Raw genomic sequence first — 23264 nt, 5'->3', positions numbered from 1 at the left:
TTATGATGCCCATGTGACAAACATACATCCTCTCCCTTCACCTTGTACCGTAATACTCACTTCCGTATGCAATACGATCCATATCAGCTTCAGAAGTAAATGCTAATTCATCTAGAGATTAACTTCAGAACAACACGTTGTAAAGGAAGTTACAGGTTCCCCTGTTTGTTTTAAACATTTGCTTTATAAATGAACATAAAAATGACTTATTTTTTTCTAGCATTTCTCAGAAATGCTGTTGATCCAAGGGAGAGCATACAAGTTTGTAAATAAGAAATCTAAAGGATGAAGGTATTGAAATCAACGGGGACTGGCACCCCACTTAATTTCTGACTTTAAGATAGTAACCACTCTCCCAGGTGTAGGTATTGGTTGCAAGCCTACGGTCCAAGGATGTTAATGAGAGCTTGGTTTGTTGCCTTTAACAAGGTAGCTAGGGCTACCTACCTTCTATAAACATTCTCCTGAAATACGATCATAGCCCCTATGTGTACTTGGGAAAAAGGTGAGATGCTTTGATCATTCTCTGTGGGGGTATTATGAAGTATTTGCTTAAATTGGATTGTTTTGGTTCTGGGCAGGATCTGTCTCCCAAATCCCATGTTAATGGTCAAAAATAAAAACAACAAAAAAACAGGTTTGCATCATCTGCCAACCCCCATCCTGCCTCCTGATACCCATCTGGGGGAAAACCCAGCCATGGGGGCAGAGAGGGAGTCCCTGAGCAGTGCAGTGGGTTCCCTGCTTGGTAGTTGTCTTCCTTAAGCTCAGGACTTGAGGGCTGTCAGGCAAGTTCCTCTGCCTTGTTTCAGGTGTAGGCACTGACATTTCTCAGTATATTAAATTGTGGCTGCTTTTTGTCAACGTAAATCTGAGACTGAGTTTATAAATTTTAATTTGGTGTTGTGTAGACTGTGCTTAACAGGTGCCGCAGTGGTAAGGAGTGTAGCTGAACACAGTAAGATGCACAGATTATAAAATAGCAACCATAATATTGTAATGCACAGAAATAGATCTTAAAAAGTTATTGACCAGCAATAAACTAAGCTTGTGCTTCAGACAGCCAGAAATCATTTTCCTGCAGAAATATTTCAGAGGCTTGAAAAATGTAAAGGCTCATTCACAGGAATATGTATTTCCCTCACGTCCGTGTTGTCGTGTCCCTGATAGCATATTGAATCTGGCCATCACTGGTGGCAGGCTGCCACAAGCAAAGTACTGAGATCTGTTACAAGTGAAGTTTACCTTTTCACTACATTTTGTTTGTGTCTTTTTCTCACAAATTTAGTCTTTTGAATTCTTTTCACAGTACTCCCAAGCACTTTTTACGAGAGTTTTCTTTTCAGTTCCTCTTTTATATGTTGATAGCACAAATATTTCATTACTAACAGGAGCAATACATTCAATAAAAAGCCATAATCACACATCTATTCAGATAATTTCCTGTGATTAGTAGAGAAATATATCGTGCCTTTGTGCATGTGCAGTGCCTAGCACTATAGGCTCCATTAATAGAGGTTTCTAAGCACAACATAAATACAAACCCCACAAAGTTTGCAGAATAAAAAAAAAGCCTTTAAAATAAGGAGACTTCGGATAATGGAAATACGTTACTTTTTTATCCAAACTTCTGTATATAGGTGCTTGAATTATTGTTTAGGTGGAATTAGGTGGAAAAAGGTTAAGTGCTTAACCTGGTTTGTGCTACTGTATTAACAACTCTGGGCTACTAGAGACATACTCTTAAAAGAATAGGAGTAATATTATATACAATAAGATTAATAGCTGAATGGAATTATGTGGGTATTTAATGATTCTCAGTAATGATATTTCAGAAGATAAGAAATTGAGAAAGCAAACTTCCTACTTTTTTTTCAAAGCAGCATTCCCTAAAACAGTGGCTCATTCTTTTAGTTTGAAGGAAGGATTCTACGCTGGTTTCATGGGAAAAACAAACAAACTAAAAAAGCTCTTTAAGCTCATAGACAAATGACCAAAAAAAAAAAAAAAAGGAAAAAAATACTTTTGCATAGACCTACTGGGAGAAGCATGGTTGAACATACAATAAGTTATAGGAGCTCTCTGTGTGTCAAATATTGAGAATCCATTAGGAAATCATGTAAAAAGAGAATACTACTTCTGCTCCACTTTTTTTTTTTTTTTCCTAAAAAGCAGACAGTAGATGGGCAAAATAAAGTAGTGAGCTCAGCACTGGACATCTGTGGATACTTTTTTCTCTTCTCATAGGGAATTTCTTTTCCCATCCTCTCCCCCAGTCTGTGTACACTGTATAATTTATTTTCGATCAAAGCATTAGAAACTTTTTCATGTAACATGCAGCATAGGTTTTCTTCTCCTAAAAATCCTGAAGAAAGTGTTTGTCAGCCATGTAGAACTTTTCATCCCAGTTTTGCAGGACTGTATAGAAATTTTGGGGCACTGTTTTTGAGCCTTTCTGTTGTGTGCAGGAAACACCCATATGGGTGAATTGCAGTTCTACTTGTTTCATGTCTCAATATATGAAGTAAAGACACCATGGGATGGATGGTATATGGGACTCTTTAGTACATGGGAACTAAAACTCCAGGTTTATTGGAGCCATTAAATTAACATGTGGCAGGTTGTGAACAAACAAAAGGATATCATTCTTCTCACACCCTGTAGTTGACATGTGAAACTCCAGACTACAGGTACTGAAAGTTTCCATGAAGGGAGGCTAGGTGCAGGAGTTGTGCTGTATTGCCCATTTCAATTCATGGTTTTGGGGAGGTTGTTTCTATTTGCAAAGCAGGCAGTTGATTGTGAAAGCTGAAGAGAGCTTTGTCTTTTAAAACATGGCACTCTCAGGAAGATAAATGTCTTCCTCTAGGGTGGAGGAGTGTTCCAGTCTCCATACAGACTTTGTAAATCTGAAACCTCTTCATTCTAGGTGCCTAAGCCCTTTTGTCAATGATGAAGGAAGGGATCAATCTTTCAAAGAGTGCCTGGAAGAAGTATTTCTCTTCCCCTAGCCACAATGCTTAAGTGGCTAGAGCACTCACCCAGTACTGACCTGCATCCAGTACCTTTCTAGCTGAAAAAAAAGTCAATTATTTTCCCCAATGCCCTAGTCCCTAGCACATCTTAGCCATATATTCTTCGGTAGAGTGCTCTCATTCTTTCTTACTGAAGCTGTTTTCATGGAATAATTAGATATCTGTTCTAGTGGAAAGAGAGAGTGAACATGACTTCCCACAACTTACATGAGTCCTTATTCCTGTTCCCATGAATATTTAAATATTTAATATGAATAATTATTCAATTTAATCACTGGAAAAGATTGCTTTTTCTCCCAAGCGAGAGAGGAAAGGCATGCTTTTCATCTCTTTGAGTGCACTCTACCATTGTACGTTTAGTCACATGTACGGAGATAACCCAGTGGCTGAGAAGAAGCCATCAGTCTTTGGTACTGGCCATTGGTGTCCAAAATGTCAGTTAGGTTCTTGCTTATGGATCTAATCTGAAGTCCAATTATGCTTTCTTTTTCATTGTAACCTTCCTGAACTAAGTCTACCAATACTGATGGCATTTCAGTCATGGTTGTGTGAGAATATCAAGCTCTAGTTACAAGAGGTCTTCTTTCTTGTCATTGTTGCCCTTGCTAATGGCTATTGCTAAGTGTTAGAGGAGGGACACATATACCTTTGAATTGCAAGCAGAGCAAACTTTCAGCAGCTGTAAAGATGTGTAAGGTGATTTGGTCTGTGCTCCTGAGAGGAATACAAAGTTGTACACCTCACAGACTTGGAGATTTTTCATTACTGTTATTCATCTGAGCCTTGTGTGAAATAGGGCAGATGAGTTGTTGCTTAGAAGTGCCTGTTTCTTTCCTTTGACTATCCAGAGTTTAGTCATCCTACCTCCTTATAGGGTGAGTGGGTCAGAGATGTAGAGGTACACGCTGGGGATGCTAGAAGTGTGCTGAGATGACTGTTACCTAATGTACGCTCAAAGGGGTAGACATGCAAATATACGTGGTTTTGTTGTGTCTCTGAAGATGGGGATGGCATGTAGTTCGCTGTATTAGTCACCAATCCCTTCCTCCCTCGCCCTTCATCACTTGTAAAGTGAGCACGTTGTTTTGCAAAGACTGTCTCTAATAAGAAACTTCCCGTCTCACTATATATGCAAAGAGGTGTTACTAGAATTTGCTCATTGCCATCAATCTTTCCCTGGGAAGAGCTGCTCTCTCTCATTGACATGACCAAAGGAGCTGTAAAAATTCAAGCCAACAGGCTAATTGAGGCTACATTTCCAGCATTTTGTTTTTGCATCCACGATGCTAAAGGAATGATTTGATGGTTTGTAAGGTGGGAGGCAATTACAGTTGCATGGTAATGGCCATCAACCAAGAAGATGACTCCTTTTTCCATGATGGCTAAATCCTCTACTTGTGAACTGCAGAGTGGCTCTTTGGCTGCCCGCCATAGACTAATCTTTTCAGTAGCACATTTCCTATATAGTTGCCACATCTGCTTCTTTGTATGTGTTTCTGTCCCTCTTACAAACTCCCAGTGGAAGGCCAAAAGGACTAGACATCTTTTTTTCTTCCTTTGCCTGCTAAGAGAAAGAAGCTTGATTTTAGCTTAATTTCATTTAACGTTTTTAAACAGTTCTATACATATAGTCTATACAGCAAGAGAAGGGTAATTGGACAAATTTCAGATAGTACTATGTTGAGTTTTTTGTCTATTTTTTTTTTCCCTAATCATGGGATTAAATCACATCTATACAAACTTGTTTAATAGTGTACAGTGGCTGTAGCTCTGAAATTAAGAGGTATGATTGCTAATGTATTAAATTAATCCTGGAAAAATGAGCGTGTCTAGTTTCTTCATTTTAAATTTGAAGTGCCTATTTTTATTATAATTTATATGGGAAATGTGTTTCTGGACCAGCACTTTAGCTATAAATTCATTATAATGGCATTTGTAAGTTTAATCCTTTATTTTCCACATAATTGCATTTTAATGTTTTAGTTATTCATATTACAAAATCTATAAAAACCTTGACAAAATGATATGAAACACAAATTACATCAAATTCTGAAATCAACTAAGCGTAGCACCCATTGTCATCTGCACTTCAACTCTGGACTCATCTGCTAGTGAAAGATTGCAGGTAAAATATTTGCTATCCATGTAAATAGATGGCATCAAATACAGATGCCTTTGATTTTATTAGTACTTTTGGATAAAAGTTGACACTCAAAATAAATTAATTGTGGGGATTTGTCCATAGATCAGATGAACATGTCAGCCTTTTGTGCATATGCTAGGAGAAACAAACAGTATTCGCAACTGCTGACATGTAGCATCTTTTTCCAGGCAACCTAGTGTTCCGTTTCCCACGTTAGAAGATAATATTTCTCCATGTTTATCATAATGCAATTCAAAGTGTAATGATTTTTAACTATTTGACTGAAGAGAGAGGAGTACTACAAAGCTCATGTTAATAGAGATGACTGTGGCCACAGCATCCTTGCTTTACTACCTGAAAGAAGTTCAGTAGTTTTCGTTATCAGTCATGAATAATCAGTACTGACCCAATACTCGCTCTTATAAACGCACAAAACAACAAAAGCATATCCAAATAACATCATGTACTGTTCCTTAGCGGACTTTCATACCAAAAGGGGGTAGTTACTTGGGGCACCATGTCTCCAAATATGATCAACCATGTCTTGTTTTAAAAATAAGTACTTATAATGTGCCTTTTAATTTCATGGTTTAACTTGTTTTTCACATCGAATCTGGAGACATTTCACTTTGAATTGCTATTATTCTTGGACTTCGTAAATTGATAGAGCGTACTACTTCATGTTTTCCTGTGAAGTGCTGTTAAGGCAAATGTTTAAGCTCCAATGGAAATGTTTCCTTGTGACGATGGCCAAGCTCTGCTTTATTTGGTAGGAGCATTCTCACTGAATTCCCTGGAATTACTGGTGGAGACCCACAGCTAAACACAAGAGCTGTGTTATCTTTAGCAGGGTTACCTCTGTGCTTTTTATTAAGTATATTGCTCCTTAAGTTGCTTAATGAGAGTCACAGCTAGGTCAGGATTTGGCTCCTGCCATTTATTTTGCAGGTGGGATCCAGGTCCTTGGGCTGTGCTTGGCCCGAAGTCTGCAAATGTCCCTGTTGTTAACCTTGGGATTCAGTTATATCAATAGGATTGCTCTTCCAGGAAAAGTTAGTTAGCAGGATCAGAGCCTTAATTGATTTGGCAGGCAATGTGGGGAGGGGAGACAAAGGGACAAAGCCAGGGAGCCATTTGCCTGGAGTCAGGGCACAAGCCCACAGCAGCGCTGGGGGCTCTCAGCCCCGTGCTTTATCCGCTCTGACGGTCGCCCTGCCACTTGAATAAATTGACTGGTGATGAATAACCAGCACCGTGTTGTGCCACGAGCCACACGAGTAGCGGTTTCTGTCTTTTATGCTTGTTAGCAAAAGAGAATTATTTTTAGGGATTAAGAAAAATTTTGCTAATTGGTTACTGACTTTGAAAATTAATAAGAAGATGAGATCTTTAATCGATTAACCACTGTATTCTCTTCACAGTGTATTTAGCAAACCATTGAGCATTTGGTCACTTCCGAGCAATTTTTGTGTGTGTTTATTATCTGATTTATTCCCCAGGAAGCACTGGTGTAATCAGCTGACATGAGGTAGTTGTGGAAACCCAGCAGCTAGCGTGGAGGTTTTTCGTGACAAAACTCAAAACCAAGAGGGAACTTCAGCACTGAAACAGTGCTGCTCTTTGTATTGTGATTTGTGTGTACCCAGGGGGAATAAGATTATCAAATAATATATTCATGTCATTTGGGAGTTCTGCTTAGTCCTAGCATAAAGGTGATGCACACTGGTTTGGCTTGCATGATAGATGACTTTAAGAGCAATGTTGACCTGGGACTTGAAATAAGTAGAATATATTAATGGCTGAAGTAAAATAAATCAATAATAGCAATAATGATAGTGATATTGATGTAAATATCCATGTAAAGCCCCGTGAACCAAGTTTGGGAGTGCTCTAACACAAACCACCCCACCTGCTCATTCAATTCTGTCTGGAAAGCACCTGTTGTACTGCAAGAGCAATTGAGAGCAATCACAGATTTACTCAGTAGCTAACGATCAATCCTTCCTGGTGGCCACCCTAAGCAGACATACTTCTCAAAACATTTTTGCCAGCTGTATTTGCATGTACAAAAGTCTCCTTCTCTGATTTCCCTATCTGAATAAATTATTTTTAAATTTATCTATTTAAAAAATAAAATAAAAATATTGGGCTTTAGCTATCGCTCTGATGCAATGGTAACCTAAACTTAGCTGTTCTGTTGGTTTCCACTTGGAGAAGGAAAGCCATTGCACAGAATCAGTGCATATCTTTAAATGTAGGCATACATGTAAGTGCTTAAAGGTTTGACCAGATAATCTTAGAGGTTTTTTCTAACCTAAATGATTCTGTGATGTGCATGCATCCTGCTTCCCCGAATAAAAGTCGGAACAAAGAGGATTGCTAGGCAACTCTTCCTCAAACAAGGGATCTCTGCTCCCTCCTGAGAGCCACCCATGCTGCCCTTGTTCTCCTTCATAGTCTCGCTGGAATAGATGAGGACTGCCAGGCCAGTTACTTTCTTTTGGTTCCCAACTCCAGATTCAAAGTTCACAAAACCCTCTAGGATATGGTTTCATTTTATGGGATCTTCAGTATCCGTAGCAGCTGTATTTACAGCTCACAACCAGCAAAAACGACAAACCTTGCTGTTCTTCCAGGCTTTCCATGTCCTCTTTCCACATCAGCTTCCCTCCTACTCCCTCAGCTCCTATTTCATCCTATGTATCTGAGTACTACTTCTAATTCTGTCTCACTGGCAATTTTGGGGCTTCCTTAATTGTATCATAAGTCAATTCAGGTTATTAGTTTGGGGATGGGTAAAAAAAAAAAAAAAAAAAGCTCTTCTTCTGAAGTTTGAATGGCTAGAATTGACTTAGTGTCAGATCAGAAAAGTGGTACCAAATAAATGGCAGTGGTTGTGGGCAATGAGATAGTTTCTTTTTGGTCTTGGCAAGCTATTAATTCATCTCAGGCTGTGTCAGTAAACTAAATCCTAAGTAACATCCTAAGTAACTGATCATACAGCAGCTCCGATTGACTTCGACAGTACTTATTCCTTAAGTAAACCTTAGCTCTGAGCAATTCAATAGCAATTTAGTAATTCTCACATTTGTGCCAAGATATGTCAACCTGTGTTTTTTGTATAGACTTGAAGAAAAGCCTTTGTATTGGCTTATTAGAAGCTTGTGTGGAGTGAAACTTGCACAGATAAGCACTTTGACATCCAGGGGTCATATATAATTCATAGTGGTCCCAAAGCAAATACTGTCTCTATACATACAGTCGAAATTGAAGTACTACGGCTTTTCTAGGTAACAATGTTAGTTCCCAGAGTGAAAATCCCAGAAGCTTCAGCTTCTGAAAAAAACTTTTGACATACGTCTTCAAGCTAGAGTTTTCGTCTAACTTGTAAACTTGGGTACAGCAACATACAACAACGAAATTGCTTTAAACAACAAGATAGACTAGATAACATTAATGGTACTTAGAGGAATGTAGTGTTGCAGCCTGGGATTGTATCGGGCTATACCACTTAGCACCTTTCAAAATGAGGTGTCAGTGTTTTTTCATATAAAATTTACAGTCTTGGTGTTTTGATCACTACTGTTTTTACATTGCTGCTTTATAAAAATCTTAGCAAACTGGAAAACTATCAATAAACAACAAATTGAGGAAATTTGATTTTTAATGACCATGTTAACGAATGACCTTAATGTTGTGAGTCAATCAATATGAAATCTATTTATGGCGGTGGCATATCTTATCCATTCATTCTCAGCAGTAAAAAAAGAGGGGAGTCAGCTGGGTTCTTTAAAATAGGATGGGTCACTTCATAATCAATTTCTATGTTATTGCGTAATTCACTTCCAATGTTTAAAGCAGCCCTGTAGGCAGTAATCTGAAGAAGGTTCCATCCGTTTGCCGACAAATTCATTTTCTTTTACTTACAGAATAATAGTAAATCAAACAACTAGATTAGGACAAGGGCCTTTCTTACTTTTTTGGAAGACTCTTTCCCTAAAGTTAAAACAGTCTCAAAACTCTTGTTAAAACAGTCTAAAAACTCTTGTTTTTAATGTCTGGAACTGGGCAGCTTTTGATAACAACCAGACAATTAAAAAAAAAAAAAAACAACACATGAATTTGTACCTACTTTCTGCAACACCTTTTTCTTACAATTGAAACAAAACAGTGAGGGTCACAACTTGAACTGGGGGGATTTCATGGCGTGTTTTCTAGCCAGTACTGCCTCCTGTGTTTTGCTAGTTTGAGGAGCTGCAGCAGGGAAGTCTGGAACATGGCATGGGATTGGAAAGAGCTCCTTTTGTTGCCTCCATAATGCCTTACGATGTATGTAAATAGAAAAGCAGTTATTACGTACCCTTATTTTCCATGAAACCCCCTTCTGAATTATCTCTATATAGTATTTTGTGTTGTATTAATCATCAATATGATTTTTGTTGCAGCTGTTATTGACTCTCTTTCGTTTTTCTTTTCAGAGTGAAGGAGTTAGTTTTATCACCATGACCTCAAACAACAGAGTACAACATTCAAAGAAGCTGCTCAGCATACATGGTTTTTTGTTTCGTTTTGTTTTGTTGTTGTTGTTTGTTTTTTAACTGAAGCTGCTTAAGGTTTACTTTTTGTTGTTGTCATTGTTGGTCTGGACGGTTACTTAACTTTCGAACTGTTGTGGACTAAACCGTACAGCGGATCAGCGAGGAAGGGAAAGCAACCTGCCCAACTCACGTCCTGTCAATGGCATCTACACTATCATTTTGCTGCTGTTTTGGCAGGAGTTGGAGATGTTCTTTAGGCAGTAGGAACTTTTCTGCCAGCCTCTTTAACTAATGGCCAATGCCTTCATTTCCTTTTTCTGCAAAGACAAACTGTGTTTATCCTTTGGCATATTAGGGGATTCTGTGGCACCTGCTGAAGCAGTCAGATCTGGTATTTACTGGCATAATTTCAAGCCTATCACAGTACTACCTACCTCAGTTCAAAGTAAAGCCGGATTTGCGGTGTTTGGTGTACGACAGGACCTCCTTTATCTCTATGCTGAGTCTCTCTCAAGAGCGGTCGCCAGCCTTACTGAACTTGTAACGCATACAGCTGCTGCCTGCTTCTCCACCGCCAGCTGCAGAGCTTGCTTCTCAGACGGAGCCTGGTGAGGGCACTGGAAAGTCTAAGACGGGATGAAACTCTGTGGATCGGACTTGGACGGAGGATTTAGAGTAGTTGAAAAATAAAAATGTGTAACTGAAGTGACATTGAGTTAAAAACATCAAACTGTATTGGGGGTATCTCTTTTTACCTTTGACAACTTGTTTAATCCTCTCTATGTAGGTGTTGATGTAGGTACTTCAGATTGCAAAAGCCTTTTCTCCTATCTACAAGCTCACTTTTGTCAGTTTAACCCTGTTCTTAGCTGCGTTTCTTGTAACCAAAAATCTATGTAGGCATGCTAGGAATGCAGGGCTGATAGTGGGTATCGGACAGGTTTGAGCGCTAATATTAACACAGTATTATTTTGCCATCTAGGAAGTCCTAATATTTGCCTTCTACCAGAAAAGCATCACTGCAGCTTACAGGCATTATTACAGGGAAAGAAGAAACATTACAGTCGCTTATCCAGAGTTATTTTCAAGACTACTTGTGCATCACGTTTCAAGCAGTCTGAAAATACAAGTGACTTGGCGGCTGTGGTCACACATGTCATACACAGCTGATGCTCCAGACTAGCAGAATGTCATGCCACCTTGTTTCTCCTTTGATAAATTTGTTGAAGAGTTCATATACGTTTTAATGGTACCTCCCCAGTGCCTGCTCTGATAGACATGTAAGTATTACTAAGTTATTTGAGTTATGTGAGACTTATTTTTCTGAAAATCATTGTGCTAGGTGGGACCTGTACATCACTATTAACAATGCATTATCATTTTGGATTTTTTTTTTTCTGAGGAAGACGAGAGTCGATGTCTTACAAATGAATGACAGTGTGATCTTCCTGCTTACATGCTGAATTTTTAGAACTGAGGATTGTATTACAAGACAAAGATGAATGTAAACTAATTCCTTCCCTACCCCTTGAAACACGTTTATTTTTCAGTATAATTTTGGGGGTCTTAAATCACAGCAATGCATAGGTTAATACAATATTAGATCTAAAATCAATTTAAATATCTAATCTATCTGAGTTGTGTTTTTTTTCCAATAATAATAATACTATAAATGGTTTGAAAACATGCTAAAATGCTGCTTGTTCAATTCTGGAACTGAAAAAGCAAATACCGTTGTTGACATTTTCTGTCTGAACCTCCCTATAGCACTGAGCGTGGTACCTGCTGAATACAAAATTTTGAACTTCTATTTTGAAGGAGCCCTCTGTACTGATTAGGAACTCATGCCACTAAAATAAATGGCTAAAACGCATACAGCAACTTCAAAACAAAAACTTGACAATATAGTCAATTCTTCTCTATCCTGTATATTTCGCAAAGGCATATGCAATACTTACATTCTTAATTTAGTTTACAGAATGGAACCAAAATGTATAAATGTTATGTTTGCTAAAACTTCACAATGTATATTGGGTCTTTGTACATTTTGCCTGACTTACCTTAAATTTAAAATATTTTTTGCTATATAACCTTAACAGTTATTAAGCAGTGTTTTCTTTTTGGGTACGTATTGTTTCTGGATATCAAGATGTTAAATATATTTCTTGCTATTGTGATATGACAAGAGACTTAACTTATCTTGCTGTGTCTTCCAATGTACACGCTGTATATAAGGATAAATGTGATGCTGCTGGAGACCAGAATAAATGGAACTAGAGTAGTGTATTGTATTTAGTCTGTATTGATCATGGATGCTCTCCTTAATAGCCATATGCAATAAAATACATTATTTATGAAAGAAGTAAAGTATTTGTGTGCCTTTTTTTGCTAGGAGTGTTGTTTTTTTGTTGTTGTTGGTGGTGGTGGTGGTTTTTTTTGGGGGGGCAGGGAGGCTGTTTATATAATATTTTTTCTCTTTTAAAGTGAAAAACACCTTCTCTGAGTAAATCTTACTGCTCTGCACATGCTTACTTACTTTTAACACATACAAAACTTGAAAATTCATGAAACCATTTTAATTTGTTTTTCTTAGTAATAAAGTAATCTGTGTTATAAAGGCAAAGTTTATATTTCTAATTCCAGTTTAGAAAGCTCTCATCCCAACAGATGACTAAGCGAGTCTCTCTGGCAGTTTATTTAGAGGGAACACGCTTGCCCTATACTTACCATATAGTCACACCGGTACAAGGTGAATAGGAGGAGCCCAATGCGCTGTGCAGGTATCTTCATCTGCTAGCTTGTGTGCTTTGGGGCACAGTCAGGGATGCCATGGGGTCACTGTAGCCAAATTTGCTCTTGGTCAGTAGGAGGGTTCCTTAACTTGCAATTCTTTTTCATTGTTCCTTGCATTCACGTAAATGCCCGGTGATGTGATGGTCATTGACTCATGACAAGGATTGTAGTGACAGTGGATGATGGTAGACTGATAAAAAGCCTGATCTCTCTTTCACAGCTGAGATCTCCTTCATTTAAACTGAGGAGTGTCTGAATGACACACCTTGTTGATCACACAGAGAAGACATCGTCTCGCAATGCACCATGTTTAAAGTGAGTTGAAATGAAATTCACTCAATGTTATGTATAACATAATACATATGTAACATATATGGCAACATCTGCCACTAAATGGGCTAGTGGTTTCATGGTTACCTTGCATTTGGGGCATAATTGGAGGACCATATTAATACAACCTTGTTTCAAAAGGACAAAAACCCTGGCTCGCTGTGGCAAGCTCAGGTTCTTTCTCTGTAAGTGGCTCGAATGGAAAGAGCAATGCTGTCTGTTGCTGCGGTAAAATCATCCTGTGGCTGCTGGAGTGTCCATATAAGTCACAGAATGCAGACATAAATCACTGATAATGTGTGTGCTGCCCAAGAGAGAACATTTAGTCCCTTGTTATCTGTCACTACTGCCTCAGCTGTAGGCTTAGCTAGAGAAGACAGAATGGGGGAACCTTGTGGATCTTACAGTACCTACACCCTTCAAGAGAAATAGCAATTGCTTAAGTCTACAACATAGCTCTGGAGAAACACAACTGCCCACAAGTGTCATCTTCTCTGCTGGACAGTACTATGAAAGGCATCACCATGCAACAGCCTTTAAATAACAAACTCTCATCAAGCAAGCTGCCTTCTTCAACTTGTGTCCCTACTGTTCCACTTCTCCTGTTCATAGGAAAGAAGGAAAGGTTCAGGTATCAGCTGTATGAATTCTGTACTCATTTGTGATTATTGTGAGTGAGGAAATGCAGTTCAGCCTCTTGCTCTTTGAAGAGCCATTACTGAATAGCACAAAGTGAATAGACTTGGCCAAAGATGCAAACCTTTCTGCTTTCTTGGAGGAAAACAATCTACCAAACCTTTCAGTGTATTAGCACTTCTTCACTCATTCCCAGACAGCTTTCCATCTTGAGGAACCTCAGTTAGCTCTCGCACAGACATCAAGATACACTGAGAGCCACCTTTGCTCCTGACTTTTTCTGGGTGACAGGAGTCTCTGAAAGGGTATGCAAACAGAAGTTATGTTTAATGAATGGGTGACTGGCTTTCTAGGAACCCTAAATATTTAACTTGATGATAGGCATTTCTTATTTAAGGGTACAATTTGTGACGTTTAGTTGGAACTGACTCCTGAAAACAGGCTTCTTTGAAGTATCCCAACAGCCTACCAAAATAACAGGGTTGGAAAGTATCACCATCCACTTCTGAAAATACAGATCCCTGTTGTTTTGTTGTTGTTGTTATTATGTGTTTATATATCAGACTAAACATATGTTTTATACTGTTTAAAACAGGGATGGGATAACTGGCCTGTGGGATGAATATGACACATAACATTGCTACATATGAGCCTCATATTTTTTTTCAAATCATTAGGCAACACTGTGTCACATGTTGAATGTGTGGCTTTCAAAAGTTTTTGAAATGTTTACTTGATCCTTGGTATTTCTTCACAGGTTATCTTCACATCTTCTCATCCCCCCTGCTGAAAGTGAGTAATGCACATAATCACAAAATGCATCAGTAAGTGCTAAAGTGAATGTAGAAGGTATGTCTAGAAGATGATGAGCCCTACTGCCAAAATACTAGCTCTTACACAAGGTAGAAGAAATAAACATCAGGCTGTGTTTACATATTGTAAGTGGAGGAGGCAGAGGATGGAATTAGACACACCTTGAAACATCCATTAATGTGAATAACATTGGATCTAGATAAAGGAACAGGATTCTCCTACTTGTAATCATGCTCACTGCAGATGGACTGGTAAAACTCCCACATTTGACAGGAATTAACATTAAAATACTATACTGTGTCAACCTTTGAAATTTATGCTGCTGCTTCTAAAAGTAGTTTTCCTTCTCATTAAGAAGGGATCTTGTCTGAAAATGTGGGTGTATCCAACAGTACAGTTATTATTTCCCCATTCATTCATTAGCCTGAGTAAAACTTTATTATGGAGGTGAGTGTCCAGAACTACCACTTTAGACAACTCCAACATTAGAAATTTTTCCTTAAGCGATAAGGCCCAGATTTTACACTGACTTTCTTAAAATGAATGAATTACAGTGTACCCTTATTCAAGATACTAGATCAAATGATGAAACCTGTGTATAAAGGGATGAATTTGCTACATCTGAAACCATCATATTTTTGTGTGAAATGTCTGACCTAAACCAGCAGAGTTACTATTAGTCTATTAGTCGTGTCCCAGTACTCCTAGTTCCTTTAAAAAATTTCCTCTCACCCAGGCATAATGCCATTTTGTACAAAACTTTACGCTAAATGGCTGTGGAAAGGTCTCCCAGGTGTTCCCTGTGAGGGCTTCACAGGTACAGTCTAAATAGGTAGTGCTACAACACATGATGATACTAGTTGGCAGAACAGTTACTACTGGAAAGAAGTAAAATAAAACCTGTAACATCAGTCTTTTACTGGCAATTGACCTGATTTAGAGACAGGTGTTGAAGAGAAAGGAACTGGTGAGGCTGGTTACTCTCCATACAAACAGATCATTTGCTCAAGAGTGCTCTTATCCAGCAGCAGATGAAACTCATCATGTAACATCATAATTTTATCCAAAACAAAACAGAAACAGAAACAACAACAACAAAAAACAGAGCAACACTGTGATTGACTTCTCTCACAGTTGCAGGCAATATCTTTTTGTATCGGGAGATGCCAATATTTCCAGGAAGATGTACCTTCCTGCCTGTTACAGAAGACTGACAATTCCCATTTGCCAAGAGTACTGGGTTTACATGGCAAAGTTTTGGTAGCAGGGGGCTGCAGGGGTAGCCTCTGAAAAGAATCCAGAAGCTGCCCCCTGTCAGATATGAGCCAGTTTCAGCTGTCTCCAAAGGGATCGGTTGCTGGCTAGAGCTGAGTGAATAAGTTATGTTTATTGTGTCTCTGTGAGACCAGATTTAAGGAAGGGGGAAAAAAATTGATGCACAAGAGCAGCTGGGGGAGAGGAGTGAGAAGCAGCCCTGCAGCCCCCCAGGTGAGTGCAGCAGGAGGGCAGCAGGTGCTCCAGGCAGGCAGCAGCAGTTCCCCTGTGGCCTGTGGAGAGGCCCCTGGTGGAGCAGGCTGTCCCCCTGCAGCCCATGGGTCCCACATGGAGCAGATCTCCACACTGCAGCCTGTGGAGGAGCCCCTGGTGGAGCAGGTGGATGTGGCCTGGAGGAGGCTGCGGCCCATGGAGAGCCCCCGCAGGAGCAGGCCCCGGGCCGGAGCTGCAGCCCGTGGAGAGGAGCCCACGCAGGAGCAGGAGGTCTGGGGGGAGCTGCCGCCCACCCGTGGGGGCCCCGTGCTGGAGCAGTTTGCTCCTGGGGGATGGATGGACCCCGTGGTATGGAGCCATGTGGGAGCAGTGCTTGAAGAGCTGCTGCCTATGGGCAGCCCCCGCAGGCTCAGTTTGGGAAGGACGGCATCCATGGGAGGGACCCCATGTGGAGCAGGGGCAGAGAGGGACCGTGAAGGAGTGGCAGAGACTGAGACAAAGTGTTAGGGACTGACCACAGCCCCCATTCCCCGTTCCCCCGTGCCACTCGGTGGAAGGAGGTAGGAGAGGATGGTGGGAGGAAAGTGTTTTAATAAATAAATAAATTAATTTTGTTTTGTTTCTCACTGCTCTAGCTTGTTAGTAATAGGTAATAAATTTTATTAATCTCCCTATGCTGAGTCTGTTTTGCCCGTGGCGATAATTGTTGAGTGATCTTCCTGTCCTTATCTCAACCTTTGAGCCCTTTTCATTGTATTTTCTCCCCCTTTTCCTTTGAGGAGGGGGGTGAGAGAGTGGCTGTGGTGGAGCCCAGCTGCCCAGCTGAGTAAAACTGCCACACCAAGGATGCTCTGGGGCAGAGCAGGGCTCCCCACGCTCCTCAGGCATAAGGGTTGGAGCTGGTCAGCATGACAAAGCAGCCTGTTCTCATTAAACCTTTCCGACAAGTGTTGTCATCCTGCAAAAGGACTGGAAAGTGTGAGATGGTATATTACGTCGTTACTTCAGCTGCATGATAAACCTACATGAACCTGTCATGGTTCAAATGAATGTGGATATACTTAAACAAACTACGGAGATAAAGGGAGGAAGGAATAAGTGATACAGCAACTGTACCACCATATTTACCATTTTACTTAATCTTACCCATGATAGCTGTGAGGTGTTTACCCCTTCCCTGTGGAGCAGTGATTACCTCAGATTACCTTGCACTTGCCATGGGATCAGAGTTTAAACACTAAGGCTGGGAAATAAATTTGCACTGAGCTCACCCGTAGTAGGATCACACGGGTCGCCTACAACATACCCAATACCCACCCATTGTCCTTTTAGTGCTGCCAATTTTCAGGCTAAATATTACAAGCTGTTGCACAAAGATAAACCCCGGGGCCATGGTCTGGGTGACCGCAGATTAGGAGTATGCCACCATTGCTTTCATGGTGATTTACTGTATGTGAAACTCTGACTCAGAGGTGAGAGGTTATTTATGTGTTTTTGATATATTTTTTTTAAAACCTGATGTCCTGTGAAGGCTTTTCTATGTTTGTCTTGCCCTTGAGCAGCACCTCAAGTAGTGTAATTGTAGTCAGTTATTTATCATGTCTATCAAGTTGTTCTATATAAGTATCTTGATTCTTAAGTGGTATACAAGAACTTTTCTTTTCTTTTTTTTTTTTTTTTTTTGCTAGAATGCCAAACCCTACAATGACTGTCCATTTTCTCAAGGCTAAACTGCTTTTAAATGACTTTTTTTTTTGTTCCTGCTCAATGTGTCAATGCAAGCAGAGAGGAATTTCCAGGGCCAGTCTGTATCGTTAGCCAATGAATCAATAAAGCAATCCAATATTAATTTCAGATGCAGATAACTGAATGTTTCTCTAAGGATTTCAGAAGAGTAAAGGTTAAGATTTCATCTTATTTATCTGTAGAACAAATATTGAAGTGTTTCTACTTTGAGAGGAGTCTTTTCTTAGCAATAGACATGACAAAAGAGGAATGTTTTTCTTCTCTGCCTTCAATGCAGTGTGATTAATACACCAGTGCTGGATTCTATATTATTTTTATCAAATAATGGCCCTACTATTTCAAAGGAAATACTTTTATAATATAAACATTTAATTACTTTATTGATTTTGTATTTCTGTGAAGGTAAGAAACCCCATGATTTCCCTGTTCTAAAGTAAGAAAGACAATGAGATTTCTAATTGACTAGCTGTAGTCCAATGCCTTCAAAACCAGAAAAACTGCAGTGCAAAGAAATTCAGGACACCATAATTTTCACTTTGCAAACCTGCAGTCTTCTTGGTTACCAAGCACATTCCTTATGTGATGTACCTGGAGGATCCATCTCTGGGTTATATCTGTGATCTTTGCTCTTCATTTACAGAAATACAGTTCAGGAGAAACATCCAGGAGGCATAGTTAGAAGAACCTCAGTTGTGTTTGGACTTGCCTTTAGACTGTCCAGTCACTGAACTGCCCATTCTACTGCAAATCAGAAGCTCCAGCAATTCTGTTGTTTCACACTGCAATATTCCTCAACTTTATGGATAAAGTAGCTATGTACCTTCTCAGTGAATGGGGTGTGTTGTTGCTCTGTGGGTATCCTCCCATGCTATTCAGCTAAACTCTCCAGTTCTTATCTTCTGCAGAAGCAGCACTGGATTTTTATCAGTGGATACTGTACTAGGGGCCTAATTATATGTGATGTACACAAGAAATCTCAAGTTGTGTATGCAGTCAAATATAACTTGACAGATGTCAGTGTACGGATTACCGTGGATTTGGGGAGGTTGTTTGCTTTTATTTTGCTGATGAGTAGGTGACTATTTCATTTGTCCTTTAGCACAGAAACTTGACAAGAAGAAAACCCACTGTCCTGTGAATGCAAACAGAAATTTCAGACAGGTCTCTAACTTTTGCCAGGCGCTAGAGACTTCATCTTCCTCCCTCAGAACTGGGACTGCTAGTTGTGCACCTACCTCTATTAGTGCATGCATTCAAATCACCACATTAATCCCTGTGACTGAGACTTAGTGAGGGAGAGCGCTCTGCAAAGCTCTTTTTGAACTACTGTCTTAATGCATTAATCTGCAAGGTGGCTCTGGACTGACTTGAGCAAGAGAAAAGGCAGACTTTCCATGTTCCCTTTCCCATTTGAGGATCTTCAGGAGCCTTTCAAGGGGAGAAATAAAACCTTCCAGATAAGAACAGAGCAGCGTGCATCACTATTCAAGAAACCCCATAGCCTTTACATTGGCGGGTACAGGAGCAGTGTACAAACAGATGCTGGCCTCCACAGCCACTGGGGCCTGGAGAGCTAATGGGATGCATCACCTGCCGGGCTCAGCTCAAGCTGCTCCCTCTCAACTGAGTGGCAGCAAGTGGGGAATGTCATGAAGCATCAGACTCAGCCTTGTCTGATTCTTTCTGCCCTCCCCATTGAAAGGGCAAGAATGGCATCATTAAGGTATTTTGGTGTATCCCTCTGAGGATGCTGCTGGAGGAAGTGGCCTCCTGCAGCCCCCATGGTCAGGAATGAGGGCCCACGTGTGCCCCTGCAGCTGCCAGGCGAGTTGATCACTTCTGCTTGAGTGCATGGCACAGTGATTGCTCAGATTGCATCTGCCTCATGTGCAGCGCTAAAGAGGCTTCATCAGCTGCTTTGATGCGCTTTCTGGGATCCCTTGCTTGATGTCGATGTATTCCTCCCTGGCAAGGAGCCAGCATTTTGTTTACCTCTTAGAAGAAGATTCATTAATGTGTTTTTCCTGTTCTAGTTTGTTTGTGTCATTTACCCTGAGTAGGCAATTTTACTTTCCTCCTTCTTTTTTCTTTCTTTTTTTTTTTTTTTTTTCGTTTTCTTTTTCTTCCCTTCCCTTCCCTTCCCTTCCCTTCCCTTCCCTTCCCTTCCCTTCCCTTCCCTTCCCTTCCGGGAGTGGGGGAGGTTTGCTTTCATCATTGATATATTGGTGAGTAAAGTAGCTGTTTGCAAAATGAACCACCACATACTGTTTTGGTTTAATAATCTTTCTTTCTTTCTTTCTTTCTTTCTTTCTTTCTTTCTTTCTTTCTTTCTTTCTTTCTTTCTTTCTTTCTTTCTTTCTTTCTTTCTTTCTTTCTCTCTCTCTCTCTCTCTCTCTCTCTCTCTCTCTCTCTCTCTTTTCTCTCACTCCTTCTCTCCTTTCTCTCTTTCTTTTTCTTCTGTTTCCAAGGTAAGTTTTACTAGCAGCTATTTTTATGCAGCCCTACCAGTCAGTAGAATAGCTTAGTTTTAACTAAGCATGCAGTCAAGCCCAGTCATTGCTCCTTCAAGCTTTCTCTCCAGCCTTGTTTAAAAGGGTATATTTACATGATAAATCCACCACTGTCAGCACTGATGACCCTGCACCAGCAGTACATGCAGTGTGACCATTAACAAATGAAGTCTGGTATTTCTAAACTGTTAGGGTAAGAAAATTTAAAAGAAACAATTACTGAAGATCTCGATCTGCATTAATATTACACTGCTGCCAAAAGTGATGGTGCTATTTTAGCAAAGAAATAAGATTCAGATTTTTGACGGTGTAGATAAGGCCTGACAGGCTGATCAAATAAAGTGGTGAGAAAGTAATAATTTCACAACTTTCACTGCACTATCCTACAGAAGGTGTAACTTTTGTATTTTTAAATGACGAGATGACAATGAAGCTAGCTGAGTTCCTTCACTTTGTGTTACATGCACCAAGCGATTTTTCAAGCTCTCTGTGGCCAGTTTATGTATTGTAGAGGGGCTGTGAAATGAGATGCTAAAGCGTGATTCTGCTTTCAACAGTGCATGGAGCTGCTTCTAGGGAGGGCAGTGATGGCTGGGGAAGCAGGGGCAGCGAGCAGCAACCTACCACTGCCCGAGCCAGTCAGGTGGAGAGGAATCAGCAAGGCCAGATGCCCAGATATTGCAGGGCCTTACAATGTCTCTCACGTGGTTATTTAAGAATAAGAATCCATACAAAGCAAAAAGAGTAGAACACACTTTTCAGTTCTTCAGCCACAGGCTGAATTTTGTCCTACAAACTGTAATTTTGGAAGAAAATAATTTCAATAATTTAATCAGAGAAGTTCAAGATCAGGTTGAGAGAAGGAACTAATTAATAAATTTTGCAGGAAAGATACTTCTAGTTCAGTGCCTCTCTGTCAGGGAATGGTGGTGATCAATTTCGTCTTCCCATAAAGCTAGAGCACTGGGACTTGAAAGATTTATATTAAAAAAAAATCTCACTTCGGGACAGAAAAAACGTGATTGATCAGTTCCCTCAAAGAAAGGAAACCCTTGCCTAATTAACACCTGTATTTGCTCTCTTTTAAGGTAAATCAGCAGGCAATGCTGTGCAATGACCTTTCCATAGATATTGTTTCCTCTTTTGCTAAACCAGGGAGCCAGGGTCAGCAGTGCAGCCACATTTTCCACTGGCCCCGTTACCAAGCCGAGGCTGATTTAAAAAGCAAAATTCTACGTTCCCTGATCTGAAAAGAGATGTGTTCCAAAAAAAGTACAAAATCTCTTTGTCTTCCTGACTACCTATGTTTCAAGTTTAAAACCCGTTTCCTTGGTAACTGGGCTTGCTAGGCTGGTCGGCTCACATGATACGTGCAGAGGTCACCACATATTGTCCAAAGGTTATCGAGCCGTGTAGCTGAAACGTAATGTATGAGATTTTGGTCCTCGTTTCAAAGGGAATAAGACAAATGACAAACTTTCTCTGCTGCTCACCTTGTCCTACATAAAATATCCTGTGAAGTCTGCTGACGGGGGGTGGTGACAGTCACTCTTCCTCTTGGCTCTTCTCTCCACCACCGGATACCTCAGGAGCACTGTCAGCCATGACGCCATTTTACTGTCCTTCTTCTGTCTCCGAAGGGGGCTGTTACGAAAGATATTAAAACTTGGCTGTTCAGGGCCTATCTCTGTGCTGTCGTCACGGGGCTGAGTGGCGGGCGGCGATTTGGATTTTCCTGACTGTCAGCTTGAGTCCCCACACCCAGACAACGCGCATTCACAGCGTCCTTGGTTGCCTGCCACCAGGCCCATCTGTTGGGCTGATTCTCTGCCCGTGTAAAAGTCAGTCAGACAGGGCTGTGGGTGCCAAGAAATTGTGAACTGAGAAGGGGAGCCTGCACAACGCTGCTGGCAGAGCGTCTCCGGCGAGGGCCTCCTCCTCTGTGGCTGCCGTCGCTGCCAGCTGCCTCCCTGCTGCAGGTTACAGCCGCTGGCATTCGCACGCCGTGGAAAGTAAGCAGAGAAGAGGAGGGGAGAGATTTCGGGGTAGCCTTGGCAACTTGCTAAGCAAGCTGTGCTGCTGCAGGTACTCGGCTTGCAGCACAACTAAGAGATGTGGAGCTTGTGGTTTATTTACATGTTACTCAGTAGGAAGGAAACACACAGCCAGTGTGCTAGGGTGAACCTGGGGGATCCCATTACACTTGAGAAGAGAGCCACTGACCAAACTGGCATAATTTCAAGAGGTCAATGAAGGTACTTCTTCTCCTCTTCCATGTAGGAGATCTGCACAAGATTGTTAGCTCTGCCTGTGGAGTGCTCCTGAATGCAGGGTGGAGATTCAAAGACAAGATCCCTTAAGATAGATCATCTCTCTCTCAGCCACAATCAGGTTGTGCAGTGAAGAAGATTAACTCATCTGTGTGTAACCATTATAATCCAAATCTGGAGAGTGTCAGGCACATGGACCCTTGCAATCCCATCCGTAAATGTGTCTTTCACTTTAAGTCTGTCTGGCCAAGACTGTTATATATGTGAGGCCAACCTGTGTATCTGTTTTCTTTGCTTGGACAGCTCTTCATTTCTGCTGAGTAGGCAATACTGCTGCTATTCTTGACATTAGAGGAACAGTTTTCCATCATCACCACTATACTTGAATATAAGGAGAGAAATACCTTCAGAGTTGGTCAGCAGGAATTTGCCATATCACTGGCTATGGATCAACAGTATATAGCAGCCTAACTAGTTTTTCATGAATTATATACTTCTCTGATCAAACTTAAAGCACAAATAAACATGGGGGTCAGTTTGAACTCCAGAATGCTTTAAGTCCTTCTTTATATGCTGAAAAAAAAATCATCCCAAAGCAGGTAAATAGATCTGTGTAATCTGAATTATTTCATTATGTTTCCAGATTTATTTATTTTTTTATTATTATTATTATAAACAAAGACAAGATTTTCCCATCTACCAGGAACCTGTAACTAATGGATAGATGAAGAACAGCACAATGGTGCATAGACTCAGCAGCTCAGTCTGGATGTAAAATATGGTGGTTAACAGAGAAACAGGTTGCCCAGGGAGGTTGTGGACTCTCCATCCTTGGAGACAGAGGTAAAAGGGAAAAGAAAAGAATTGGAAAAGACTGGGAAAAAGGAAAAGATGAAAACATAATTTAAAAAAAAATAAACATTTCAAAGAGGATGGCATGTAAAAAGTGAGAGGCCAAGAGT

The 23264-nt window shown here is 40.4% G+C and overlaps 1 protein-coding gene across 1 annotated transcript in view; it reads left to right on the top strand.

Annotated features, from left to right (window-relative positions):
- IRS2 (insulin receptor substrate 2) overlaps positions 1-12066 on the top strand; it is a 30488-nt gene extending 18422 nt beyond the window's left edge. Inside the window, exon 2 of the mRNA XM_032194113.1 lies at positions 9657-12066. Coding sequence (XP_032050004.1) covers positions 9657-9661 — 5 coding nt within the window. The 3' untranslated portion in view covers positions 9662-12066. The remainder of the gene's footprint in view (positions 1-9656) is intronic.
- Positions 12067-23264: the final 11198 nt, after the last annotated feature.

Source organism: Aythya fuligula, chromosome 1 (assembly GCF_009819795.1).
Source record: "Aythya fuligula isolate bAytFul2 chromosome 1, bAytFul2.pri, whole genome shotgun sequence".
NCBI classification, from domain to species: domain Eukaryota; kingdom Metazoa; phylum Chordata; class Aves; order Anseriformes; family Anatidae; genus Aythya; species Aythya fuligula.
The sequence above is the reverse complement of the archived record's forward strand: the minus strand, read 5'-3'. Positions and strand labels throughout refer to the sequence as shown.